The following is a 23,025-nucleotide window of genomic DNA, read 5'->3' as shown; positions in this document are numbered from 1 at the left end:
ACATTTCTAGCCCTACGCATAACACCTGGGGCAAAATGGACCAGCCGAAAGTTCCGAAAAAATTATTTTTTCATATTTTTCGGCCGTTTCTTTATGTAAGAGGCAAATTTGGTCACTAAAAATTTATAAAAATTAAATTTTTTTTTTTAGTTGATAAATTTTTTAAATAAAGTAAAATTACAGAATTTATATTTTTTTTTATTAAATAAAAATTAGTAATTAAGGTAATCGAAAGGGAACGATTTTTTACGCTTTAAAAAATTTTTTTCGAGTAATATAAGACCAAAAATAGTTGTCAAGAGAAAGAAATACATTCTTAATGATGAAAACAATTTAAAAAAAAAAAAAACGAAAAAAAAATTTTTTTATCACTTTTTGGAGGGGGGCCGCTCTGCCGCACAAAAAAAAAAAAATTTTTTTCAGAATTTTGGCAAAATGTCCATAAATTTGTTCGAAATAGGACAAAAGTAAAGTGATCTTATGGTTGAAAGCCACAAAAAATAATAATTGGCTTAGGGGGGCCGCTCTGCCCCACCCTCCCCTATAAAGAAAAAAAATTATATTTCACATGAGTATTGAATGCAAAAGAAAAAAAAATTTTTATTATTTTTATCATTAACCAAAATTCAGTAAAATTTTTCGTCTGAAACCTTCAATTTTTGGAAAATTTCAAGTTGTATTTTGTGATTTTGGAATATTTAAAAAACAAATTTTTTTTACAAAATTTTCGGGCTGCCCCATTGCGCCCCCTCCCTCACCCTCTTGGCCTCCTCCCCTATATATATAAACATTTTTTTAACGTCATTGAAAACAATCAATTGTTATTTATCTCTCAGATTATACATTAAAAAATATATTTAATAGTAATTGTGATAAAAAAAAAAAAAATTGAATTTAACCGTAGTTTTATTTTTTAGATAACAGTAAAGACAAAGTGCAGTGATACGACAAGCAGATTAATAAATAAAAATGTCTATTGGAAACCATCCAAATTTCACACCACTTTCAATGTCAATCAATATAGCACGTATTTTTTTTACTATTGACAAAAAATTTATTAAAACTTAGACATCATTTTTTATTTATCTTTTATTTAAGTTAGTGATTCAACTAATTATTTCTGGCGAGTAACACAAAACTCAATAATATGAACTACTGGTTAAATAATCTTTCGCTAGTTCCATGTGTTTATCAATATGCTGAATAATAGATCGCACTGAGCTTATAATCCATATTATTTGACTCTTTAATTGGGGAGAATTTTTAACAAATGATAGTACTATATTGAAAGGGAACGAATTGACGTTCAGATAAAATTCAGCCAGTGATTTTTCTTGATTTTGCGGGTACGGTAACGATTCTCTATTAAATACATTTACATTTTCCGGCTGCACAAAGTGAGCATTTTCCTCATGTTCGAAATTAAATGCAGTCGGTATTTCAGTATCTCCATTCGGCCTGAATAATTGAAAATATATATTAGTATTACTCAAATAAAATCACATTATTTTTTTTTTTTTAATTACGTATAAGAATATTTCAGTTTTTAATAATTTAAAAATCGTGTTCTAGGATTCAATCAATTGTATGATTATTAGAAGTTACTTGAGAATTTCGGAAATTTGAGAAAAAAAAAAAAAAAAAAAATTGGGAGATCCAAAAGTGCACACCTGAATCACTCATGATAATTATTACCTTAGCAGATCCGAACTACGGTAAATTACGGTAATTGCCGCAATTTACGGTAAAATTGCGAGAGTTTACGGTATATTATCGCAATTTACGGTATTTTACGGGTGGTCTGCAGTCGAATACGGTAAAACACCCTAATTTACCGCAATCTACCGTAAATTGTAGTAAAATACCTTAACTTGCGGTAAATTACCGTATTTTTACCGCAAATTACGGCACTTCTGCTGGATACCGTGATTCGGATCCACTAAGGTAGTAGTTAATTTTTTTATTGTTACTTTAATTACCCTGGTGGATCCGAATTACGGTAAATTACGGTAATTTTCATAATTTGCCGTAATTGACGGTATTCAAAAGAATTACGATATTTTACGGTAAAATTCCGTAATTTACTTTAAAATAAGTGATTGCGCCCTAGCGGATCCGAATTACGGTAAATACAGTGATTTACCGTAATTTACCGTAAATTACGGTAATCTACGGCAAATTACGGTAAATTGCCGTAATTTACCGTAATTCTGCTAGGCTACCGTAAATTACAGCAATTTACCGTAATTTGCCGTATTACCGTAACTTACCGTAGATTACCGTAATTTACGGTAATTCTGCTAGGCACCGTAAATTACGGTAAATCACTGTATTTACCGTAATTCGGATCCGCTAGGGCGGTCAACGTAAGGTATTTTACGGCAAAATTACGGAATATAACAGTAAAAATACGGTATTTTTAACGTAAATTTGCAGTACGAGAACGGTAATTTACCGTGAAAATTCTGCAAGCCTGCGATATTTTATCGAAGTGAAGCATAACTCTGTTAAAACTGTAAAAATAAAAATACCTACGGTGTTTGAGGTCAAAATGCCGCAAATTACGGTGTTGCCGCATTTTACGGGAATTCCTTGTAAAATACCGTAAATTACCATTTTTATTGCAATTCACTTTAAAGTGTCGTACATTACCGTATATACCTGCAAATTGCCGTAAATTTCGGCAAATTTGCCGAATACACATTGTATCTTACGGTAAATTTCTTTCCAGTTGAAAATCTTTTTGTTTTAATTGCAATTAAAAATAACTTAAAAACTTGTAATTCCTGAAAACTTTAGCTGCCATTTTTAATTTTACTGTTATTATGTTTTTCCATTTTTCTTTCCATCAACTACCGGCGGCTGCACTAGCGTAACAGTAGGATTGAAACAAAGAGCGACATCTAAGAAAAGAGGCGGGATGTTTAAAAAAAATTTTAATAAAACAAAATCAAATCAATAATTTAAAAGTCGAATAAAAATTCGTAATTAAAAAAAAAAATTCATATATTAGAATAAAAGTAATGACTCAGAATAAAATGAGTGGTTGAGTCGTGCACTTATGGATTTCCCAACTTTTTTTAATTTCATTCCTGATACGAATCCTCAAATTATTTATGATTATAAAATATTTCCCAAGTATACTGTTCGATATTTATATTTATACCTGATGTTATCTACGTGCGAACTTTGAGCCATTACGTGATAACGGTTTACTTTCAGACGTCCTTCATTATAATTATTATTGGATAGAGGTGTATCAATGATATTATTCGATGCCTTGTAATCGTTTTCAAAATTCTCAGGATCGTTATCTACGATATTTTAAATCGTTAATAATTTTATTCCTATTCTAATTAATAGAAACATGTAAACAAATTCATCGACTTTTAATGAGAAATCATTACATAGTATATATATTTTATACTCTACATATAAATAAGTTTACCCACATGAAAAAAATTTATATCCTAAAATTATACTGAATAATATAACACAGTTTATATTATAATATAATTATTTATATAAGAAGTCATATATATTAAAATAACTATTTTTTTGCCGTTTTAATTATATAATTATATATTTTCAAAATATACAAACATGATATATAATATTATATGTTGGCATATATTTAAGCTATATGAACTCTTGTATTGAAAATTATATTATAAACACATAAGTAATTTTATAATGTTAATATATAAGCTAATATATATTATCGACTTATAAAATTTTAAGTCTAAAAAGTTTATTCCAAGCCTATATCATGTTTTAAACCTAAAAAAGTTTAATTCAGTTTTTTATAGTCAGAGTCGTAGGTTGACATCCCCTGATTTAAACGCACACTTACATCTAAACATCTATGGTCAGATCTACTTAATATGTACTGAGATATCTGTTCTTTCTTCATTAATCTGTACCTTTATTTTCTTTCCTGAGTTAAACTGATAAATTGAATGTTCATTTTGCCGATAAAAAAATATTTATATCATATATTTCTAAGTATATTATCCAATATATAATGCGATATGTTGGAAAAGTATAATGAAAATTATTTTTTTTTTTATAATAGTTACTATACTTTAAAATATATGTCTCGATTATATTTCGTTATATTGGAATTTATAACCGGCAAATTATATTTTGAAAATATACAATGCTCTATAATAAAATATATATTTTCTTTTATAGTTTATGTTATAAGAATAAATATACTTTCAAGTTATATGAACATTATATTCAAACATACATAAATTTTTGCCGTTTTATATAATTATATATTTTCGTATATAAAATAAAAATATACATTTTTTTCATGCGGGTAGATATATACTTACCGTCATTTCCAAAACCTGTTCTTGGTAGTTGTACATACTTTGAAATTTGAGGTATTTTCCTAGCCAGAATTATCTGGACTAAGATTGTAAAACTGAACACGATGTGAATAAATAAACGATACATCGAGAAAGGAAGCCTAACATGCACTTGTACTAAATTCACGACTATGAACAATTATTCTTATTGTTTTGACATCACAATTACTCGAAGAATCGTAAACTCAATTATGATTTTTTGAACTTGTTGAGCATTATAAATTTATAATTTATGGCAAATGAAATAATGAAATTTATTCTTAAAGTATATTTATCAACTGACTGACGTTTGGAATATATATACGTAATATATACATTAGGGTGATTCAAAAAACAAATAAATTTTTTTTTTCTTCCAAACTGGTTCAAAAGTTTCGTGTAGATAAATAAAGACGCTTGTGAAAATAAGAGCTCTTAATATTAATATTAACATTGTCCGCATTGCACTTTTCTATTTCCCATAAGAATAACATGGAAATAATTTTTTTTACGTCATCTGATTTGTATGAGAAGCTAACGATGCGTCATAGAAATAATTGGCAGGCATAGTTTTGTAGGGAATTGAATGCTCTACAAATAAATATTCTTATCATTTTTTGATAAATCTATTTGTTCAAAAGTTATTTGAGGTTGAAGTCGAATTCATATTAAATTTTGAGATTTTTTTACTTTTCCGGCGAAACTATCAGACTTATTACAAAATATCATTAGACCTTTTTTGTAGAAAATTTTATTCCCTAGAAGTTATTTTGAATAAAGTTTTTTCGAATTCCGCATTGTTTTCTAGTTATTTTTATTTTAATGTCATGCTCATAAAAAAAATAGTCTTCTGATCGATTTCAAGAGCTTGACATTGAAATAAAAATAACTAGAAAACATTGCGGAATTCGAAAAAACTTTATTCAAAATAACTTCTAGGGAATAAAATTGTCTACAAAAAAGGTCCCGTGATCTTTTGTAATAGGTCTGATAGTTTCGCCGGAAAAGTAAAAAAATCTCAAAATTTAATATGAATTCGACTTCAACCTCAAATAACTTTTGAACCAATAGATTTATCAAAAAATGATAAGAATATTTATTTGTAGAGCATTCAATTCCCTACAAAACTATGCCTGCCAATTATTTCTATGACGCATCGTTAGCTTCTCATACAAATCAGAAGACGTAAAAAAAAATTTTTCCATGTTATTCTTATGGGAAATAGAAAAGTGCAATGCCGACAATGTTAATATTAATATTAAGAGCTCTTGTTTTCACAAGCGTCTTAATTTATCTACACGAAACTTTTGAACCTGTTTGGAAGAAAAAAAAATATTTGTTTGTTTTTTGAATCACCCTAATATACATATATATTATAAAATAAATATGGAAGACAAGTAGAGTAAGTAAAATAAAATAATAACTGTAGGTTGTCACATTTACAAATGATCAAAGAACCATTGAACAATAATGAGGCCCTTTAACTAGTTCGAACGTTTGAAAATACAAAGCTTGTGAACAACAAGAGAGTGAAAAAAAAAAATAGTCGTCAGGAGTCACCCAATAAAAAGTATAGCTTTTCTAAGACGATTGTACTTACAGTATTGATGTAATTGTAGAGTGATAGGCCGTCATCCCAGGGCTCTTCCTTTTCACAGGATAAATTTACAGGTCGTAGTACGTGACTTCGGTCTAGAGAAGCAAGGCCATGAGCAAAAACTTGAACGCTGTCATATACGAGAGCAGGTTCAGCCTGTAATATCGTGAAATTGTCGCTTTCAGAATTCATATTGTTGTATTAAATTTAAATTATAGTTTGTCGGAAAAGTGGGAAGGGGAGGACAAAACGAGGCCCTTAATATTTTCTTATAATTATACGCATAGCAAATTATGGTAACAGTTCCTAGTAGGGGAGAGTGAACCAAAAATACTTTAACATTTTTTTTTAGATGAATAAAAGCAAAATGATGACTTTTTTTTACGAAATTATACTATATTATATAGACTATCTTTTCTCATAAGCACATAACTTAACAAATTATGAAAATTTTTATAAATACGAAATTGTACAACTGCATCAAATGGTTCAATCGTTCCCTTTGCGGGGACAATTGAACCACTAGTCGGGGACAATTGAACCAAGAATATTAGAACCACAAACGAATGACTTTAATGAATAATTTACTATTCATTACAGCTTAAAACTGAAATTACAATACTTCTAATAATATTGATTACTTTATATGACATTATATGTTATAACAATCACTTTTACAACTTCTGTCAATATAATTATTTTTTTTCTTGGTTAGTTTAGCTTTTTTTGACATTCAGTCAAGATGCGCGCGCATGTCTGATGCTCACAGTGTGGTTCGTGTAGTTCAACCGTCCCCGAGAGTACTGGTTCAATTGACCCCATATGATTTTATTGAAATAATTAGTTTAAAAAAAATGTTCAAGAACTATTTTACTAGATGTAAAGTTAGAAATTTATGACTAATATGTGAAAGAAGGTATTACAAAAAAAATTTTAAGATTACATTTGAAAATTAAAAACTTATTAAACAATTTGTCAAGAGCTGAAAAAAAAGTTCAGATGCCTAAAAACACAAAAACTTGAATTTTTTAAAATTAAATCATCATATTGGTTCCAAATTTTAGTCAGACTAAGGCTTAGTGTATTAAAATATAATTCCAAGAGGACGACTTATTTTTCCATTTTTTTCAATTTTTTAAGCTTACTGGTTCAATTGCTCCTTGGTTCAATTGACCCCACTCTCCCTTACGTTTCTATGTAATATAGGAATATTTTCACAATAGGAACTATTACCATAATTTATTTTCAATATCTTATAGAAATAAGACCCATATACATCGTGGCGATTTCCATGATTTGAACGGGTGTTAATCCTATAATCGATATTTCAAACGAGCGTCTCCATGCGATATGGAAACGATTGAAATGAAATATTGCAATTATTACCGCAAATTTCACTCTTTGAAGTTAAAACTCATTGATGTTTTTAATTTTTTTAGGGGTCAACTTTGCCCCATGTATAGAATTTTTTTTTTTTTGAGATATAACTCAGACTATTAAATTTTTTATTTTCACGAGTCCATTTTGCTTCTCTTTCCCTAAATAAATTAAAACTTTGTAATAAAGTGAAAAACTCAACAAAAAATTTTAATTAAGTGGTTTTAAATCAGTCGGCTAACTAAGTCAATAGAAATATTCAGTAATCAAAGTACAAACGATTAACTTCAAAGTAATTTAAGCGTGATTTGAATTCCGCTTTATCCAATAGTCCAATTACTGTTTTCTAAATCGCATGGTCATACATCAAAGGACTGCTTCCGCAAACTATCTTTTGAGTGTGAAGCTAAATAATCTCACTCGAATCTGTTAATTGCAATGAATACTTAAATTTTATCGAAAACTCTATTTTGTTCAGTTTATTTTCCATTAATATTTTTTCCTAGCCGGTAAGTATTTTATTAACTGAAACGTATTATAAATTTCTATATAACCTGGATCACTCCAGTGCGATTGAGAATCGCATGTCCAATGGGTTGGAAACGCTCCATTTGCTTCAGAACTTCTGCTACCTTCTGCTCTTCCAAATCAACCAATCGAAATGCTGTCATATTGACATTGTTGTACTTGAAGTCTTCGAGATCGAATGTTTCGATATCCTGTGACAAAAAAAAATATACATGTATAGTTTGATGTTTCAAAAATAAGTCGATACTTTTTTTTTGCTTTCACACGAAGTATTGGTTAATAAAAAAATCTATAGTGATCGAACGATACTATAAAATGGTAGACTCGTTTCCAGGGCCAGATTTAAACTTAATGCCGCCCCTGACCATCGGAAAAAAATCCACCCCAATACTGGAATTTTACTTCAACTTATAGTTCATATATTTAATTTTTCAAAATTTTGCTGCCCTTAAAAATTTGATGCCCTGGGCACTTGCCCCGACTGCCCCTAGTGTAAATCCACCACTGCTCGTTTCGATTTTACGTACATTTGAGGTAGAATTTGACGCAGTTTTCTCTCTTAATTTGAATCAGTGAAATTCCAATGGTTCGCCAGTGAAACCTCATTGGTTTACTAGTAAAACTCACTGATTCAACCAGTGGTCTTGGCGGCCATTTAATCCCACTGGTTACTCAGTGAACTTCACTGATAAACCAGTGAATTTTAATGGCGGACGTAACAGCCACTGATTTATCAGTGAGAATTTCCACTGATTCACCAGTGAGTTTCACTGATTTGACAGTGAGCTGATATAACCTTCGTCATAACCTAACTTATTCATAAAGCGCATGATTACTTACGTAAAATAAATGAATTAAAAACATATTTACGCAAATCAGGAGACACGGTAGTGTCTCGCGCCAAGTACATGTTCAAACACATGTATATGTGTGAAGTGTCATGGCGTGAGCCTACCTACAATTACAATCAATTGTAATTGGTTTTTTTTATATTTTATTTTTCAAATTATAAAAATTACTATAACTCGGAAACTATGGACTTTAGCGACTTGACTCATAGATCTTTTTTTTGAAGGAAATAAAATTTTCTAAAAAATTTCCATTAGCATTTTTAATGTACTTTCATTGGTTTACGTTCTGCAAGCCAATATAAGGTCAATTTCATAGGAAAAATAACTTCCGCAACGGACACAAGTAAAACAGCTGGAATCACAGCTAAGTAACTATGGGCACTTTTGAAGAACACCAAATGCCCTACAATTTGCGACCAAAACCGCTCTGATGTCATAAAACGCAGCTGAGTATTAGAAAGTTGAAAAAAAGTAATGTAATTTACGTGTATTTTAAATGCGGGAAATCTTTGAAATCAAATGGAATGTACTTAGGATTGGAATTAAGAGCTCAAACTTGGCAGGAATTTTTTTTTCAGCATAAAAAACAATATTTTGATTGATGAGCAACGAAAAAAATACTTTCGCCGGAAACGAAGCACCCTAGTACATATAGGGTAAGGGGGGGGGGGGGGGCAAAACGGGATAGGCCGGCAAAATGGGATACCCTCAAAATTTCGTCAAAATTTTTTTTTCTCGAAAAACTTTCGAAAATGGTCGAAAATGACATCTAGTATCATTTTACACTATTAAAAGCTAAAAAAAAACATTTTTATATTTTTTGCGAAAAGTATAAATGAAAAAAATGTACAAATTTTATCGTACTACAAATTTATTTTCATGAAGTATCACAAATTAAGAAATTTATTTCTTTAATTAACTCAAGAACAATAAAAACAATAATATTAATAAAAACTCTAAAACTGTAACATTGGTAATCATCATAATTTTAACTGTTACATTGTAACTTTCATAATTTTGTAATATTTTATAACTTTAGTACTATAATATCAAATTATTAACAGTTATGTTAATTTTCTAATATTCATTTTTGTGTCCACCATTTAAATATAGTGGAAACCTAAACATGCAAACCTCTCAATAAGACAATTTATAGATAAATTGAGAAAAATATAGATAGCCCGAACTGGGAATCGAACCCAGACCAATTCGGTATCGCGCCGAGTGCTCTACCAGTTGAGCACATTCTTTAAAAATATGTTGAGAGTAAATTTTATCACTAACATCAATTTAGAAAGACATTATTACATCAATTTTATTCACTTGAAAAAAAAAAAAAAAATTTTACTTTTTTTTGGGGTATCCCATTTTGCCCGCAGAAAATAAAAATTTTTTTTCTGATGGCAGTCTAAAATTTGTTATATTTATTTCAAATAGAATCAAAATGAAGCCAATTTACGATATTTATGTCCCTAAAAACTAAATTTTTTGTTAAGTATCCCGTTTTGCCCCCCCTTCCCCTATATAAGTTTTGAAATTAAAAATAAAAGTATTAATAAATGACTTGTCAATCTACTCATTTTATCAAAGGTTACATTATTTCCACAACTATGTTAAAGTACTTTTCGATGAAACATCAGAGCAAACTCTTTTGCGGTAAAAAACTTGAAACTTTTTCGTTCGACAGTATATCGATGTGAACAGGAAATCCACGAGAAATAAAATTTTTTTTCCACCCGCTTTATTTTATTGATACGCCCTACATTTTGTACAAAGTTTTACTTTCATTCTAGAGTTTATTAGTATTGATAAAAAGTCCAATAAAAAAAAAAAAAAATTCTTACTTAAAAAGAAACTAAAGATAAAAAAAAATAATGTAAATCAATCGAGTTTGCTGTAAATTCTTGAGGTTAATCATATAAATTAGAAATAAGTCTTATAATGAATTTTTTTTTTTTTTTTTTTTTCGTGGCATTGGAAATAAAAATTATCGTAATTATTAATTCTTACTTAGCGATTGGAAATGTCAAATTATTTCTTAAAATTATATCATAAATGAAATATATTAAAATTTCATTATCGAAATAAAAACGTCGGGACAAAACGATAAAAATATAATTTTAAATAATTCTGGTAAGTAAATTAATGATCTTAACTGTAATCGATAATCACTAATCGATAGATTAGAATGTTTTATACTAAAAATGAACCTTATCGTTTATCGTAATCTTGTTTAGATAAAAGATAACTTGCTCCTGAAATATTATGAATTATCAATACAATTTTGAAAAAATCTATACGGTTATAATAAACAATTATTCTCTATAAAAACATAGAACAATGGTATTGACATACTCTTGTTAATACTTGAGCAAATATAACGATCGACACGTAGTGTTAGTTTATAGATAAACGCATACACAACGAGAATGTAAATAGAACAGTTCAAATGGATCGAGAAACTATTCCCATGGTTATACAAAATTATACTAAAATATGACTGGACGAGTTTTTCTATCGTGAAAAAGCCGAATTCCGTTAACTCGGACAGTTAGTCTACGGAGGAGCGGAAAGTTCCGACTTATCGAATGCCCCTTCTCCTTTAAAGAGTAGACTACACGCATGCGCTATTACATCTACATGACTGATGTATATAAAAATATACAGACACATACGAACATCGTCGTTCAGCATAGTAACCATTCCTGTGCTGGACAGGAACTGTTGCTTTCAGTCACATGTCTGAGTGCTGATTAAAACATGTTCCCGCTAAGCAAGACTCAGACATGTGACTAAAAGCAACAGTTTCTGTCCAGCACAGGAATGGTTACTATGCTGAACGACAATGGAACGCATTTGTCCGGGGAATCTTTCGCATCTCCACACAGGAACTATACCTATTTTATATAGTAACACATCGACTGCCGAAAGGAACCTGTATTATCTGGAAAGCGAATGGTGACTGTGAACACGATAACCAGTCATGTTTTCGATATAATGTGTAACATAGTAATGGTTGCTATATTGGATCGTACTCAGTCGTATGTAAAGACGACCCATTCCTATTGTAACGAGAACTAGTAATGTGCTACTATCTAAACATGAATTAGTAGAAATTTCATTAATTACTTTAGTGAAGCAGTATTCACTTCATAATCAGTGTATTTAAATAACAAATTAGTGAATTCTCACTAATAAATTTAGTACTATAATTTTCACTAGCAAATTAGTGATTTTCACTACTGAACTAGCGATATTTTCATAATTTCTACAAGTGTAACTGTTATTCACTTCTTAATTTGTGAATTTCACAATTTCACTAGTAACTTTAACTAGCAAATAATTAAATATTTTATTAGATATAAAAAAAATTATGGTGCTATTTTTAAAAATTTTAATAAAAAACTTTCAAAATAAAAAAAATAGAAGTACAGAACAATAATATATTTATATGAAGAGTACGTCAATCATAACATCACGGATTTTTTATTTCTTCATCCGTTATTGTTTGGTATCATAACGAATACACTATTTACACTCACGCGATCACATGCGTAGGTCAGCGCAGTGAATAGCATCAAAGACTTTGAATCGGAAGGACGCAGGTTCGAGCCCGGCAGTCACCGGGATTTTTTTCATCAATCAAAATCATGTATACTTCCTCTAAGTAATGATTCTAATACATTGAGCACATTTCGGATCTAATTACAAGTGTCTTATATTTTTTTTCGCAATATAATATTTTTTTTCACCGATGAAATCAGTGGATTCCCATATTCACTTTTCAATTTAGTGGATTCTCATATTCACTTATCAAATCAGTGAATTCTAATATTCACATATTCATTTAGTGAATAGTCACTAATTCTGCGTGTTACGATTGTACCATTGACAATTAGTGAATATTCACTTGAAATTAGTGAAAAATCACTAATTTATATTTAGAGAGTAAGATTAATTTTTATATAGGGGAGGGTGGGGCAGAGCGGCCCCTCTGGGGCAGAGCGGCCCCCCTGAAATTTTGATAAAAAAAAAAAATTTTTTTTTTGACTAATTACTATAAATCCGATATGTTTGCGAAATTTTAATCCTACGCATGACATTTGGGGCAAAATGGACAAGCCCAAAGTTTTGAAAAAGTGATTTTTTCATATTTTTATCATCAAATTAAAAAAAAATTAGTATAATTCCACATTTCTAGCCCTACGCATAACACCTGGGGCAAAATGGACCAGCCGAAAGTTCCAAAAAAATTTTTTTTTCAATTTTTTTCGGCCGTTTCTCTATGTAAGAGGCAAATTTGGTCACTAAAAATTTATAAAAATTAAATTTTTTTTTTTAGTTGATAAATTTTTGAAATAAAGTAAAACTATAGAATTGATTTTTTTTTTTATTAAATAACAATTATTAATTAAGGTAATCGAGAGTGAACGATTTATTACACTTTAAAAAATTTTTTTCGAGTAATATAAAACCAAAAATAGTTGTCAAGAGAAAGAAATACATTCTTAATGATGAAAACAATTTAAAAAAAAAAAAAACGAAAAAAAAAATTTTTTTATCACTTTTTGGAGGGGGGCCGCTCTGCCCCACAAAAAAAAAATTTTTTTTTTCAGAATTTTGGCACAATGTCCATAAATTTGTTCGAAATAGGACAAAAGTAAAGTGATCTTATGGTTGAAAGCCACAAAAAATAATAATTGGCTTAGGGGGGCCGCTCTGCCCCACCCTCCCCTACTTTAGAATCATACTTGTGTAGCATAGTAACCATTCCTATCTATTTTTTTCCGTGTAGACTAGCAAAATAAAATTTGATGTACCATCTATTATTATTTCATGTATTTTTGAGTCTCATTTTTATCCGTGTATAATTGTTAACTATCTGGCAATACTATTTCATTATGATCATCGGTTATTTTCGCAATATCATGTAATGATTTGAGATCTCGTTTCAATTATTAAATTTAATGAAATGCATAATTAGAGTATATATTTATTACTGCATGTTTTTAATTAATATCATGTGGTTTCATATTAATTAAATATTTAACTTACAAAAGTCGTGAACATGTAATGATATCGATGGTCGTTCATTTGCAATTGGAGGATCTGCAACAAATTTAAATTATAAAAACCTTTAAATATTGATTTAAATTAAATATTTTTGGTAAATTTAATTTTAGTATTAAAAATGCTGTTTTATTCGCCCCGCCTGCTCCTTCCTGTTATATAAATTTTTCGCATATATTTATTATCATGCAAATGCGTTTATATTAGAGATGCATATGCACCGCAAAAAACATGAGTGCAAGATTTCAGAGGTTACTCTGATTAAGAATATTTATTGAAAAGTATTGAAAATTATTTCAATTCTTTTCAATCCAGACGGAGATTTTGAAAAATATTAAATGGAATTGAAATTTCGATCATTTTAATACTTTCTAATTGTTATAATGGAATTCAAAAATATTGAAAAGAATTCAATCTTTCATCATTTTAGAAAAAGATTCAGAAAGATTCGAAAATGTGAATTCATTTTAATTTATTTCAATTCAAATCATAGCTCGAAATATGAAACTATTTTAGTATTGAGAAAGATTCAGAAAAATTGAAAATTCTCAATTTCTTTCAATTCTTTTCAATCCTACACTCGATCCAAAATATGGAACTATTTTGGTATTCAGAAAGATTCAGAAAGATTGGAAAATGTCAATTCATTTCAATTTATTTCAATTCAAGTCATAATTGGAAATATGGAACTATTTTGGTATTGAGGGAAATTCCGAAAGATTAAAAACTGTCAATTCATTTGAATTTTTTTCAATCCCACACGTGACCCGAACTGTGAAATTATTTTGTTATTGAGAAGAATTCAAAAAGATTGAAAATGTCAATTCATTTGAATCTTTTTCAATCCAACTCTTAACCCGAAATATGGAACTATTTTGGTATTGAGGAAGATTTAGAAAGATCGTAAACTGTCAATTTATTCGATTTTTTTTCAATGCTACTCGTAACCTTAAAATTCGAAACATTTTTGTTATTGACGAGGATTCAGAAAGATTTAAAATATCAATTTATTTGAATCTTTTTCAATTCTTTGGAAGTTTAGAAATTCTTATATTATTTTTAGATTCAATATAATTGAAAAGTATTAATTAATTTTATATCCAGAAGAAAACCTTGTGGAATAGGATTTATTCAAAAGTATTCAATTTTCATCTTTTTAAAAACTTTTTAACGAGTATTTTTAATCAGGGATAGCTGAGTTAAAAAATTAAATCTCAGTTTAATTTTTAATTTAGGTTGAAAAAAAAGGCTGAAAAATTGAAATGAGACTCAATTCATAGTCACATAAAGCAGAGTTTTTAAGTATTATTTAAACATCGAAAAAATTCTTACGCAAAAATGAAAAAAAATAGCAATTTTTTTATGATTCTGAAGTTAACAGACAATTGACAATTTTCAGATTTTTTTTTCAACGGTTTAATTGAAAAAAAAAAAAAAAAAAAAAATGCACATGTAGAAAATCAAAAAAGCTACTAGGTGCAATTTTTTTTTAATAATTTATTGTTTAAAAAAAAGTCCAAAAATTATTAGACGTCGGCTAACTTCAGTATCATATTTTTTTTCTCGGACTTTCGGATTACAGATAAAAAAGTAATAAAATATTCGACTGTTTGAATTCATTTAAAACATTCAGTTCTTTATTTGTTTTTTAAAAACTTTCTCGTACCGTTGAAAATAAAAGTACTACTTAATAAATATATAAGTAAGCAATATAAAATTTTCAAGATTTAAGTAAAGGAATAACTGGAAATGCCACATTGAATTTAATTCTTTTTTTTTGTATTTTCTACAGCTACGTTTTCTCTCGCTATATGTCTATCTACTCAAAAAAGGTTTGCGAACTTTGTATTTTCTACGGTTCCATAAATCTTTCGATATCCTTCGAGCTCTTCGTACATGGCAATCCGTTTCTCCTGCAAGCGCATCGTCGCAATAACGTATCGAAGCACGTCTAGGATAAAACGAGAAAAGTAAAGCTCGCAAGTTTTTATTGGTTGGAAAAAAGAGCTTCTTGAACTACTCGATGTTACCACTACGAAATCATAGCAGTTTAACAAGTGCTAGGTTATGAAATTTTCATGTATATTATTCCTCGTCGGATGTTATCAATAAGATTTTATCCATGTTGATATTGAGTATTTGAATAAAGTCAACAATTTAAATACTTTTTTTTTTTTTCAACAGTAAAATTTGACTATAAAACATCGCTGAGAAATTTATGAGAATTAATTTACAGGAATAACCATCTGCTTCTATTAAATTTTAATTCAGTGATCGTCGAGTTTACAATCATTACAGTAGAATCTCTCTATATTTGACCGCTCTCTGTATTTGACCAAATTCTCTTTCTATATTTGACAATCCTGTCTCCCACTACGACTTTTCGTTCCACCAATCAAAAAAATAACTTAGTGGCGGGTAGATTTGAATGTTCTTGGGCTATGAATACAAACATTAAGTTCTGTTAATCTAATAAATTTTAATCACTTACTTTAGAGATATATAATATTTAAACTTACCTACCAGTTTTCTTAATTATTTGATATTTTTTATTGCACAATACAATATTCTATTTAATAATTGAGGTTACGTACAGATAATATCATAGAAACTGTTTTTGCACACTGCGCATTTAGTCGCGCAGACCTGCGCATAAGAGACAATAGTGTTGCTGTAGTGGGGACGAAAGGACGAGTCAAATACAGAGAGAGATCCTGGACGGATGAGTCAAATATAGAGAGATTCTACTGTACGTCTGAGTCATGTATGAGTTCTGGGTTACACTCGTTTTATAACCAATTCACGTAGCTCGTTAATTTTTATATCGTATGTCTTAATTAGCGATGTTTTCATATATACAAGCATTATCAGAAAATATAAATTTGTTTATTATAGTCGTCTCGATAAAAGCTTGGGATTTTTTCCCACCAGTTCTTTCCCCTACCACCATGATATTAGAATAAGCGCATGCGCCCTTTAAATGTGCGCATGCGCAAAGCCACCAAAACCAACATTTAAAGGGTGGGGGAAGAAACCGTGGTGGGAAAAAAAATCCCAAGCTTTCGTTAGGATGACTATAGTAGGTTATGTAACATGAGGACTAAGGCGCGAATTATTCGACAATCATGTTGTCGCAACATGAGCGTAAGGCTTATGATGGATTGACATGAGAATGAGTCTGATGGTTGCCAGAAGCCGTATAGGCGATATACTTACATGTGGTAACGCCACCAAAAAGGTTATGATGCGCGCGCAATTAAAACAGGCATTGAGTGCAGTATGTAAGGATATCAGGGTTCTACTGATATTTTTTAGTACAAAACATGTGATCAGAATTGTCATGTTCGCTTCTTAGTCTAGCTGTAGGGTACATTAGTTTTTGCTAACCCTGCTATGAAAGTACAATAAAAAAAAGAAAAGATTTGGAAAATCGAAAAGTGCACACCTCGAACGCTAATGTTATATTTTGAAAAAGATTGAGCTACCCGCGTTTTTTTCATATAAATTTCCATGGTAAATATACGGTAATAAAAGTCAACAAAAAAAGTAAGACAAGGAGAACATTCCTAATAAAAATGGCTGCGGTGTGTGGTTGCTTACATGTAAAATTACCGGTCTTAACAGTAGTGATTTTCGAAAGGAACCTTCTATGCATAATTCTGAAGATTGTGAAAAAAATTTAAGTCATTTCGTCAAGTCGTTCTCGAGATATCCGAACCACGACCATTTTTTTTAACCACAGACTAATGCACGTCCAGGATAAATTGTTTTCATTGAATTTTTTTTTGTATGAATATCCATCGGACAATTTAAATAAAGTATCAGGCTTATTCATTAGTGTTTCCTCTTTATATTGATGTGCTTTTCATAACGTGAAAATGTGATATAAAAAAAATATGTACAGTTTAATGTGAGGAAATCGCGTGACTTTAACAAGTCGGTTATAAAGCACAACCTCTGCGCTTCGCGTTCGACGTGTGCAAAAAATAAAAGTAATGATTAAAAATAAAATGAGTGATTTTCCAGCATTTTTTTTCCTTTTCTCTTATACTGTCTCTACTTGATATTTTCCGCGTTAATATCTCTGCTGTAATTGCATTAAGAATTGTTAATTTGAATGAAGTTTCCTACTAAATTATTTTCTTCAGGTTTGACAGAGCTATACTAATCGTAATTAAATCAAGTTTTATATTTAATGTTAATTAAAGATCTTAAAACGGTGCACATTAAACGCAATTCAACTGCTCAAAGATTCTTCTAAGAAAATACGCCAATTAACGAAGTTTAATCCTTCAAAAGGACGAATAAAACTCTTTTAATTAAGCCGACAAACATTTACTTTTTTTAATGTTTGTAATCTTCATTTTTTTTTCTGTCGCTCTACAGTTTCTTCATTTCTGCTTGTCAAGGACTCATGTAAAATACTTTAATATGTTTATTATCTTCAATAATTTACATGAAAGATCATTCATTTATTTTTCCAAGTCATGTCTAAAGTAAAAATATATTTCAATACTTATAACAACTTACCGCTCGAAAAAAATACTGCATATGAGCAGGGTCGGTATCCACTATCAATTTATAAATTTCTTTTTGTCGAATTTCTCTAAGTACTTGTCGATATGTTCCAGCACCTGCCTGCCGAATATACATTTCTGTTCTAGATGACGGCGGTGATTTCACGAGATCTTGCAGCTTGAATAATCCTGAAACAAATAAAAATATTTCATTTGGGCAATCTAATTTTGCTTGTTGAAAAAAAAAATCAATTTCAAACATAAGTTCAGAAAACTTTTAAATTAGACGAGTTAACAGTAAACGACAATCTCAAACACTTTGCAAGGGCTTTATTTTTGAATCATTGAAATTGAATACAAATTTTGGATGGACCATTTTGCCCCCAAATCTTTCGAGGCGTTCAAAATTTTAGCGGGCTTATTATGCCCCCCTCGACCCTACACTAAAACAAATGCATGCGCAATTTTTTCCATTAATGGAGGCAAAAACAAACTTCCGGTTGCAGATTCGGTCAAATAGCCTACGCACCCCGAAGGAAGTCTTCGGCTCGAGACATTAAGATTTCCAGTTCAACTGCATGTAATTATGAAAAATATAGTTTGTGGCGGGATAAAATATCATTCCAGATTTCAGGTGTGATCAGCCCTTGCTTTTGGCTCGGGTAGTCCACACACGGAAAGAAAATTATGGGAAGTATTGCTATGCATTATGGGAATGGTTCCCATAATGGTATGGGAATAGTACCTATACTACTATAGGGATGGTTCCTATATATTATGGGAACCACCCCCATAATAGTATGGGAATGATTCCCATACCATTATGGGAATGGTTCCCATAATGATATGGGAATGGTTCCCATACCATTATTGGAATGGTTCCCATAATATTATGGGAACCATTCCCATAATAGCATGGGAATCGTTCCCATACTATTATGGGAATGGTTCCCATATTGGTATAGGAACTATTCCTATAATATTATGGGAACTATTCCCATAATGTTATGGGAACCATCCCTATAATATCACTAAATTATTTTTTATGCACAATAGTGTAGAAATTTCCTAAAATTTGAATTTTCTTGAATGTTTTGTGCTGACAAAAAATTCTTGTTAAAAATTTTAATGTTTTTTTGCCAAATACGATTTTTCTTTTCAATGTTTGAATTTTTGTTTTTATGTTTAATAATATTTCTGTGTATTGTAGAAGTGATTACCACACTTCTTTAAATTAATTTTTTCATGATAATATGGGAACCATTCCCATAATATTATAGGAATGGTTCCTATAATAGTATGGGAACTATTCCCATAATATTATGGGAATGATTCCCATAATGGTATAGGAACCATTCCAATTGCATTATGGGAATCATTCCCATAATATTATGGGAATAGTTCCCATACTATTATGGGAATAGTTCCCATACTATTATAGGAACCGTTCCCATAATATTATGGGAATGGTTCCTATAATTTATGGGAATGGTTCCTATAAATTATAGGAACCATTCCCATAAATTATAGGAATGATTCCCATAATATTATAGAAAGTATTCCTATAAATTATAGGAACCATTTCTATAATTATAGGAACTATTCCTATAGTGTTATGGGTATCATTCCCATAATTATAGGAACGAGTGTTCCTACGAGTGTTCCTACGAGGCTTTCCTGGTAGGGAACTAGGCAGGAACATTTCAGGAATGCCTGACGTAAAAATGAATTTATCTTTTGTAGTTGGCAGAATTAAAAAAAAAGTAATTCTTTAAATATGATATTTATTGCATGCCTTAAGCGCGAGCGTAGGTATGCTCTACTCTCGCCTAAAAATTAATAAACTGGGGTCCGTCAGAGTTTTATTTAAATAAATAACAATATAGTGGTTAAAGTAGATCGGCCTTTATACCCCAATAAAAGAAAACATCAATGGTCATTTTTCTAAACAATAAACAGCTGGTCCAACCCACAATTTGGATAAAAAATGAGTTTTTCAGAAAAAATCCTGTAAAATACATGTAACACTCTTCTTGTAATCTCCATAACTTTCGGAAAACAAAACTAATTATTTTGAATTTCATTTCAATATATCCGTAAATTCGTTCTAACAAACTGATTAAAAAACCACAACTCTATTATTATTCGTTTGATTATAAAATAATAAAATGTGTACTGTCGAAGCTAAAACATTTACATCTCAGGCTACCATATATAAAAAAAATATATAAACAGAGTTAGTGAAGACCTGCTTCTTCTATCGGAGCGTGCTAGATGGCGTTAGCAAAGATTTCCATTCTATCCGCGGGAATTTTTTAATATTTTCTATAATAATTTTCTATTATAATAAATTAGTTTAATAGTTCCTTAAATGTAAGCAAAAAAAAAGTAAAAAAAAAAGGAGTCTTCATGAAAAAATTAACAAATCGTAACGTAAACATTTAATCTATATAATTCGTGGATGACACGACCGCTTAAGGCATGCTCATTTGGATTTTCCAAACTTTTTTGTAAAATTTAGGCCCAATTGTTTTTTTCTTTTAATAAGTTATTTTACATGACATATATTTTTTGCATTGTGGGTTGCAGAGAATTTCAAAGTCCCATAACTATAGATATTTCGAAGTCTCAAACGTATTTTTGTCAGGAAAACAATATCGATGTACCCTATTGTAGGACTCTAGGGTTGAAATTATTAAAAAATAACTGGCCCTTTGTTCAAAATAAATGAAAATAAATCGTGTAAGCTAATTAAAATTAAAGCAAATTAATTATTCCCACAAGTACCTCGGCGTGTTTCGATCTCCACTGAATATTTTCTCTATGCTTTTATTTAATGTATATACCGTTCCTACGATATATATATGTATATATATATATATATATCGTAATTACAGTCACTATTAATTATAATATTTTACATAATATGATACAAATATATTATACATATAATAATAAATAATATATTGCTAATTTGTATGAAGCTTTTCTCTTGAGAATTGCGCTTGTTTAAAGTTAGCTCTATAATGAACTCACCATAAATCGTGTTACCGTCATGACAAGTATTATGAAACGTAAGATGATACCTTATTAGAATCATTATAAAAAAACTCCGTTGTTCATAAACGAATTTTTCTTGATTAACGTGTCAATATTTTCATTAAAATAATATGGTAACAATCTCAAATAGCCTTTTGTCAAACATCAAACAAATACTATATATAGGGGAGGGGGGGGGGCAAAAGGGGGTACCTAAGGAAATACTAAGTTTTCGAGGACTCAAATACGCTAAATCTTTTTGTTTTTAGTGATATTCGAGGTAAATAGACAAAATTTTTAGCTGTCGTTAAAAAATAAAATTTTTATTTTTGGCGGGCAAAACGGGGTACCGTTAAAAAAAGTTGAAAAAAAAAAATTTCTGAAAATTGATCAAATTTTATTACTTGAATCTTTTATATGTAATATACATAAAGAAAAATTACATTTCACATCAGTGGTGGACACGAAGGCAAAAAAAAAAATTTTTGTGGGGCAGAGAGGCCTCCCTCCAAAAAATGATATTTTTTTTTTTTTTTTTTTTTTAAATTGTTTTCATTATTAAGAATGTATTTCTTTCTCTTGACAACTATTTTGGATTTTATAATACTCAAGAAAAATTTTTTTCAGTGTAATAAATCGTTTCCCCTCGATTAGCTTAATTACTAATTGCTATTTAATAAAAAAAAACAATTCTGTATTCCTTATTTGTCATTATTTTGAACCCAAAAAACGTGTTTTTTGATTTTTTAGATTGCAAATTATTTTGCATTATTTAAAATATTTTATCAATAAAACAATAAAATATTATTTTCGAATATTTTTAGTGGCCAAATTTGCCCCAGCTATAACAAATCAGCCGAAAAATGGATTAATGTATTATATTTTATTTAATTTGACGATAAAAATTTGAAAGAATCATTTTTTCAGGATTTTCGGCTGGTCCATTTTGCCCCAGGTGTCATGCGTAGGGCTAAAAGTGCGCAAATATATCGGATTTATACTAATTAGACGAAAAAAAAAAATTTTTTTTTTTCATAAAATTTTGAGGGTACCCCGTTTTGCCCACCCTACCCCGTTTTGCCCCCCCCTTCCCCTAATTGATATATAATTCTATACAATTGTATAAAATCTTTTTTCATCGGGATTACTTCATTATATTTAATGGCTCATGTATTAAAATAAAGATTAATGATACATTTCGATAATTAAATGCAATATTTTCGATTCCATTCAAAATCTCCCTTAGCTAGGCCTCATTACCCACCGGTACCTTAGTCGTTACGATACACCTTTTAATATCAATATTAAGGGCTCAAACTTGCACAATAATTTATTTTAGTCATCAGGAATAATATTTTCACAGTATAAAAAAAAAAAAATAGTCGATTTTTTTGGCCTAATCTAATGTATATATAAGCTACGATAACAAATTTGTGTTCTTGAGATATTAATAGATCGCAACGATACAACAAGAATATAAATTAATTAATTTAATTTGTTCAAAGTCTTATTTTATGAACGGTCGTTATCAATTATAATAAGCTAGGAAATGGGTGGATCGAGAAAAAAAAATAAAACAGAATATATATTGTTATAAATAGCATTAAGAAGTCGATGGATGCAGACTGTCACATCATAAACTATTAAATTGAGAAATAACGAAGCTCATATTTTTTAGTTTTATTTTATAT

At 29.6% G+C, this 23,025-nt stretch overlaps 1 protein-coding gene across 11 annotated transcripts in view; it reads right to left on the bottom strand.

Annotated features, from left to right (window-relative positions):
- LOC130676567 (glutamate receptor ionotropic, kainate 2-like) overlaps positions 1-23,025 on the bottom strand; it is a 297,696-nt gene that overhangs the window by 105,448 nt on the left and 169,223 nt on the right. For all 11 annotated transcript variants that reach the window (XR_008991438.1, XR_008991439.1, XR_008991440.1 and 8 more), the window contains exons 5-8: positions 18,309-18,484; positions 13,764-13,817; positions 7,884-8,048; positions 5,956-6,108 (exon numbers count right to left, since the gene is read on the bottom strand). Coding sequence is in view for 8 of the 11 variants with exons in the window: in XM_057482888.1 (XP_057338871.1) it covers positions 5,956-6,108; positions 7,884-8,048; positions 13,764-13,817; positions 18,309-18,484 (548 nt within the window). In the remaining 3 variants the exon portion in view is untranslated. The remainder of the gene's footprint in view (positions 1-5,955; positions 6,109-7,883; positions 8,049-13,763; positions 13,818-18,308; positions 18,485-23,025) is intronic.

Source organism: Microplitis mediator, chromosome 10 (assembly GCF_029852145.1).
Source record: "Microplitis mediator isolate UGA2020A chromosome 10, iyMicMedi2.1, whole genome shotgun sequence".
Lineage (NCBI taxonomy): Eukaryota > Metazoa > Arthropoda > Insecta > Hymenoptera > Braconidae > Microplitis > Microplitis mediator.
This window is presented reverse-complemented; position numbering and strand designations above follow the sequence as displayed.